General features: G+C 38.5%; 1 protein-coding gene across 1 annotated transcript in view; it reads left to right on the plus strand.

The window, feature by feature from the left end:
- Window positions 1–1988: 1988 nt before the first annotated feature.
- LOC107708703 (phosphatase and actin regulator 4A-like) overlaps window positions 1989–7493 on the plus strand; it is a 40615-nt gene continuing 35110 nt past the window's right edge. The window contains exon 1 of the mRNA XM_016513007.1: window positions 1989–2043. Coding sequence (XP_016368493.1) covers window positions 1989–2043 — 55 coding nt within the window. The remainder of the gene's footprint in view (window positions 2044–7493) is intronic.

Here is a 7493-nt window from a genome sequence, read left to right on the forward strand (position 1 = left end):
AGTAATGGAAATGTATTGGTAAAAATGTGTACGAACCCTGATTATAAGAATGTGAAAGCATTATGTACATCATACAAGAAGATTTAAAGCTTTAGAGTTCCTGAAGGCATATTTATCAAAATAAATAATTTTTTTACAATTTTTTTTTCAAAACTATGGAACCCCTTTTCAGTTTAAACTGATTGTGGGAAAGTTGAGCAGTTGGATGCTCTCTCAAGTGCTTTAAAGGGCAGTGCTGTTAACACGCTCCGCTGGCAGAATAAAACTGTCTGCTTTGTTTATCTGAAGTGCAGACCAGTGGAGTTTTTCTTATTTCTGTCATTATTATTGGGATGCTTGGGGAATCCCTTAACTGACGCTTAAACAAATTATTTATTATACACTAAGAGCATTAAATGTGTAGCATTACGTTTTGTATCCTTTTTAATGAACCAGTTTTATCTATCTTGCTTCATTCATCCCTTGTCTGGCTTTTGTCTGCTGACAGCTTAAGTGAGTTTATCCAAGCTGTGAGTGTGTGTGTGTGTGTGTGAGTGTGTGTGTGAGAGTGTGAGTGTGAGTGTGAGTCACTGCAAAACCTGGCTCTGACTGGCACTAAACACAGCCAGCTTTGGTTTTCTGTCCTCCTCCGTCTCAGTGCTCCATCTCTCTGATCCCAGACTCCAGATAACGAGCCACATCATGTCCTGTTTGGAGAACTCCCTTATCCTGAGAGATTTAATGTAACAGCTTAACATGGAGTTCTTTTTGGTTTACCTTTTTTTTTTTTTTTTTTTTTTATATTATCTGATAGGATTTTTAAAAGTGTTTTTGAAAGAAGTTATTTGATTAATATACAATAAAATCAGTAATAGTGTTAAATATTACAATTTAAAATAACTGTTTTCTATGTGAATATATAGTAAAATGTAATTTATTTCTGTGATCAAAGGTGAATTTTCAGCATCATTACTCCAGTCTTCAGTGTCACACGATCCTTCAGAAATCATTCTAATATGCTGAGAATACTTTCCGTACCCACTGTATATATATATATAGTTTTATATATAGTTTGTGATAAACCTCAGCTGTATGGTTACTTTTCACAATGTATGGATGATTTCATGCATCCACCCTGACACACCTGTTGATTTGAAAGTCATGAATTGTTCAGAAAAAGTAAATTTTGTTAGTCTCTCCACAGTAGATGTGAAGGTACAGCTTCATCTGATGACTTTATCTCAATCATTCCTAACGAATACACAAAGTGGCATCTTTGCTAAATGCAATATACTATTCACAACATATAAAGTATGACTTTGCATATTCTCATTAGATGTTACTGGGCAGTAGACGTGACTGCGACTATACCAACCACATTACAACATTGCGTTGCTTAATTAAATTTCTCATCACCATAATCGTCTGGAATTTTTCATCCTGTTTTGGTTACGCCTAGCTGTTCAGCATCAGTGTAAGTATATACTGTGAACGGTCTTCATTTCACTCCCACACACGCGTGTCACTATCTGTCTCACTCCCTGTAACCTGAGCCCTCTGTGATGTCACTTCCTGCCAGTCAAGCGCTCCACCTCAGCCCCTACTCGTGTTGCAGCCACTCTCAGGTTACACTGCGCCGTCTCTTGCATTTTGGGAAATGAAGGTGTGTAGCGAGCTAAGGTCAAGACCCTAAAGCCCGGCTCCCATCTCGCTGCGGAAAAAAATTCCGGCACCGGGAATGAGCGGCATCCCAGCCAGCTGACGTGCTTCAGACGAGCGGCGTATGTTATTTATGAAGTCAAGGCTACTGGGAGGGAGGGACCTTCAGGAGTTGTTGACTCGGAGCAAGCGAGCCACCAAAACAGAAGTTGTGAAGCAAGAAGGAGGGACGAATGAACGGGTCGAGCGTGAGCTCCCACATCTAGGATTACAGAGAATAGTGGAACTGTGTTTGCCCTCCCTGCCGCGGGACAGGCAGAGGACGGGGCGCAGGGGTGCAGGGCAAGATTATGGGACAGGGAGCCAGCACTCAGACTTTAAACCCGAACCCTGCCTACATAACAGGTGAGTCCCTTCGGAGAAGACATGGATTCCCGAGTATGAAGATGATGGGATGCATTTAACCGGCTTTCTCACGGTTTGTTTGAAAGCCAGACCTGTTTTGCTTCTTCCGCTGGAGGGAATCTGGTCTTCTTGCGTATGCGTACTCATGCCAAGTGTACTAGTCTGAGCGATCGCAGGTGTACGCTTATCGACGTGAAGGGAGGAGTAAGAGACAGGCATGGGCTGGTGGGGTGAATGTACGCTGTGGACATTCTCATGTTTCTGTCAAGCACGCTTCCTCTCGGATTAGACCTTACCGATGATATGAGAATGTGTAGCTCTCTATAGCAGCTTCTACATTGCTTCTTTTTAATCGTGTATGACCATGTGTTTGGTGCAGGAGTTGTGTGCAGTAGCGCTAAAGGAGAAAACCTGTTTGTGCTGTCTGTTGATTCAAGCTGACTCAAGTGGTTTCTTGTTGACGTCGTCTCCAGCTCTGAAAATCGCAACCCAACATGCAGCCTTGTCCTTCTTTTACTGCATCAAAACACTGATAGAGGCTGCGGAGCTCATTCATAAAACGATTCATACCGAAATACATTGAAAGCATCAACTTCATCTTAACTTTACAGGGCGTTGAATGAGCTGGAAATAAAGTTTATTTTTATATAATTTTTGATGGGAGCTGTTATGCTGATTGATTTAAACTGATTCAAATCAGCTTTGCATCAAAGAAATGAATTATATTTTAACATTCATTCAAATAGAAAACAGTTGTTTTACATTGTGATGATATTTTGCATTATGACTGTTTTACTGTATTTTCAATCAAATGAAAACACCCTTTGGTGAGCAGAAGTTTTTTTTTTTTTATAAGGCTCAAATAAGCAGCAGTTGTTCTGGTGCAGCAGCACTAGTGCATACTGTAACACACACACACACACACTGTACATCCCTCAGTTTCAGACAAGCACCTTCTGATGGCTTATGTTGTTTTAAGGTGTTGCCGTGAATCTTCTGTTTGTTCTCTATCAAATGGCATCGCATGCCATACTCTTTTCTCACTTAACGTTTGATCACTGTAGTAGCGCGATCAGTTCTTCCATTGACTCTTGACCTCTGTGTTTATTTACACACACAGTGTCCTCGACGTCTGTGTGTGATGTCCTCTACCATTATCATAGCTGTACGTTACACTCAGTGAGTTCAGGCCGTCGACTCTGATCCGATTCTCACGTATGTCACTGATATGAGAGGAATGCGCAGCCTTCCTGGAACAAAGAGCTCATTGAGGCTGAAGCAGTGCTTTGTAGAAACATTGATTGAGGTTGTGTGTGTCAGGTGAAGATCAGTGCCTGGTGTTGTTGTGGCCTGTGCTTTGAAAGTGTTACGTTCACTTTCATTACTTTATTATTCTGTTTTATCAAGGTTGTGGTGTCGTGACAATGAGCCACCTTGTTTTATCTTGTCACTGTGCCCTTCTTTTTTCCAAACAACGCGAGGACAGTGTGTTTTTCCAGTAAGTAGACCAAGTAGACCTAATTGGCAGACACTTAATGGGTAATGTGTAGGACTTTGTAAATGAAGGTGTATAAGAGTCTGTTTTTGGATGCCATGTCATTGACCAGTCAGAAGTGAGCTTTCATCATATAATTGATATGTACATTTTCACAGAATTTTCATAAAACAATATACGATTTCACAGTCACAGCTAGACTTTCATTGGAGGAGTTTGTAGTTTTTGACTTGAGGGTGTTTTTGTGTATCTTCTTTATAGGTTTTTCCACATGTGTAATGTGTTTTTTCACACGATCCTTCAGAAATCATTCTAATATGCTGATTTGCTGCTCAAGAAACATGATTATTATTACCAATGTTGAAAACAGTTGTGCTGCTTCATATTTTGTATAAACCATGGCAGTTTTTTTTTCAGGATTCTTTGATTAAGAAGTTAATATGATTAGTAATTATAAATGCCACTTTTGATCAATTGAATGCATTCTTGCTGATCTTAGTGACCCCAAACTTTTGAACGGTGGTGTATTTTTCACTGACCAAGTCAGACTAAGGGTCTGTTGCTAGATCATTTGAAATTTTAAATGCACAAATAAAACTGAATTTGTCTAAAGTCCAAAAAATAACTGTGATACAATTTTATTGTTGTATTCAAAACATATTAGCACAATAAACTCTCATTATGGTATTATGGTAACTGGTAACCTTTTGTAAAGGAGGCCTTGAAACTAAAACTGGAACGAGAAAATAGATTTAGCTCATAACCAAAAAATCAAACCAATTTTTGAATTAAAAAACAAATAAATAAATCATGAGAAAACAACAATTTTATGATATAATGGGGGAAATATAGTGTGCTGTCAAACCCTTGCCAGATCAGTTAAGAGCATCTAGGCCAAAGGAGCTGCCAAAACCCATAAACATTCCAAAGCGCCCCGTGTGTCATACACAACCTGCCTTGTCTTGTGTCTTCAGACCAGTTTAACGGTCTCTATCTCTCGCTATTCATGCTAAATAGACATCATTTGCACAACGAATAGCACCGCCTTCTTTTTCCTATGTCACAACATCCTAGCATTTGTTCAAACAAGGGAAAAATGGCATGTACTGTGGGATCTATGGAGCAAGCAAAGAGGAATCAAGAACTTTTTTTGTATTTAGTATCTAGTAGTAACGTTTTTGTATCTAGTTATGCTTAATTTTACAATTTACTATCCAAATTCAGTCCCATGCAAAACATGCTGGGTACTAGAAATTCCTTGTCCAGTTATGGTGACAAAAATTGTTTATGTAGTCCAAAACAAACTGATTAAGTTCACTTTAATTTTATAGATTTAAGCGGATTAAACTTAAATGTTTTATCACAATTAAATTAAGCCCAGACATGACGGCAAGTTGAAAGAAGTTGTGATATTGCGGCCACAAATTGGCCTAAAACAAGGAAACACATTACTATAATGAGCCACAAATGAATTAGTATTATTAATTATTATGTTCAGGGGCTCTGTATGAATCGGTATGATTTAGTAGGAACTCTGACCCAACGAACGAAACAAGTCTGAAAACTGCTAATATCTTGCAACTATATTTCTGAAATTGTTTTATCAGTTATCCTGATGCAATGCTGAACTCCCTTTAATGTTGCTGTTTAGAAACTGAAGGTCTAAAGACCATTATTTTATTTTATCGACCTTAACTTGTATTCAGCTCTCTGTTTTACCATAATAGCTAATCATGTTAACCCAACATCAGTTAACAGGATCTGTGGTTAGTGTTGATCTGTATATGCTGGTTAAATCTGCACGGTCACCAGCTAATTGTCTGAAATGCACATTAAAGGGTTGCACCTCTCAGATTCCTGCGGGATGTCGTGAAACACTGTGAAACTGGCCTGGTGGCTTGATGTGCCATGATTAGGTCTAGTTATGGGTAGTGTTGTCACGGTACCAAAATTTCAGTATTCGGTACCAATACCAGTGAAAATCCACGGTTCTCTGTACCAATTTCGGTACCAAAGCAAAACACAAAAACATGCTTATTGAACAACATTTTTATTAATAACGTTAAACAAAAATTAAATGTACAAAAACCAATGCCATTCTTTATACTTATTTAAAATGACAACACTAGTTATGGGATTATTATTTTTTTACTGAAGCATATCTGTACAGTCCATGATGTAACCTGTGCTTATGAATACAGGTAGAGGGTTTAGTAGCAACGCGATTTGTGAACCTCAGCTGGGTGTCACTGTGTGTAAACTGTTTGGCGGTTTGTAAATCACACTGAGATCATGTTTTAATTTTTTTAGTACCGACTTGGTACCGAAATACCGGGTCTTTTGACAACACTAGTTATGGGATTATTATTTTTTACTGAAGCATATCTTTATACAGCCCATAATGTAACCTGTGCTTATGAATACAGGTAGAGGGTTTAGTAGCAACGCGATTTGTGAACCTCAGCTGGGTGTCACTGTGTGTAAACTGTTTGGCGGTTTGTAAATCACACTGAGCTCATGGCTTGTTTGAGTAAGAGTTTCAGTATCCATATAACTGTCCTGAATCAACGCCCACTGTTGTTACATGTGACTCATGAGGCTTATCCGACAGACTATAAATGTTTAGACAATTACAGTTACTGTGGCAAGTATGTACTGAGTCTTATCTTAAGAAACCGAGTCTGCTTTCTTTTTCTCTCGCTGTGAATGTGTAGCAGTGTGTTGGGTGTAGGGTGTGTTGTGTTACACTCTAAAAAATGCTGGGTTAAATATAACCCAGCGCTGGGTTAAAAAGGGACAAACCCAGCTATTGGGTTGTTTTGACCCAGCGGTTGGGTTGTTTTGAACCCAACCGCTGGATCACAAAAACCCAATAGCTGGGTCAAAACAACCCAGTAGCTGGGTTATATTTAACCCAGCATTTTTTAGAGTGTACTCAGGTTTCTGAAGTGAGTCGCTAGTGTTGTTATTGTTTTCACGTGTGACATCTCACTGTTATTGAACACGTGCTTTGACCGTCATCATGCCTGGATGTCCTGTAGTCTGATTTGCATTGTTTGTTGAATTGTATCTAGAGTGTTCTTACACTCTAAAAAATGCTGGGTTAAATATAACCCATTCTCAGTTGATCGCATGAGCACATGATTTGGTCGCAATTGTTTTTTTTTTGCTACAACATGGGATTAATCAATGCATGCTGATGAACTTTTATCATAGTTTATAGTTATATGGAAACGAAAGAGGTTAACATTCAACCCGTTCTTTTTCATCAGTAGTATTATTTGTGATTTGAATTTTGTGAATGAAAGTTTCTCTTTTGCTGTGTTAAGCCGCGAGCTTCGGATGCTTTCACTTTCGAATTCGCGATCTTGTTGTCACTGTTTTGCTTACAAATTTTGTGAACGGGAGTTCCTCTTTTGCCATGTTATAAGCCGCGGGCTTCGGATGCTTTTGAATTTGCGATCTTGTTGTCACACAAGAAAAGATAATTGTCTGTTTTGCTTACATCTATACCTTTCACTTTTTAAGACTAAAACAAAAGATGGATTCATTGTTATTCTTAATTAAAAAGCACAACATCAATAAAACAGAAAGATACAATGACAAACAAGCTTAAATGAATAAGATGAGGCATGGCATACACCACATGCTGTATTATATACAGAATAATAAAGTACAGAATGTTTAGCAAACACTGAGGAATCAAATAAATAAAAGAGAACCTCCATAGCATATCATGAGGTAAACAGCAAAGATAACGCAAATGAAAACACAAAGAAAAGTAAAACTAAATTTGCTGTCGGTGACAGTGCTTGCATGTTTTTTCCCCCCACAAGAATACCAACATGTTCACCTTTGGTTTAAAAATAAGTCTTTTACTTTTACTTTACTTTAGCATCCATCGTTTCCTCAATATGCGCGTCATTTTTGCTGTGCGCAGCTTCGCGCTCGTGCT

This window comes from Sinocyclocheilus rhinocerous, unplaced genomic scaffold (genome assembly GCF_001515625.1).
Source record: "Sinocyclocheilus rhinocerous isolate Xijiao unplaced genomic scaffold, SAMN03320098_v1.1 scaffold54, whole genome shotgun sequence".
Taxonomy (NCBI): Eukaryota; Metazoa; Chordata; class Actinopteri; order Cypriniformes; family Cyprinidae; genus Sinocyclocheilus; species Sinocyclocheilus rhinocerous.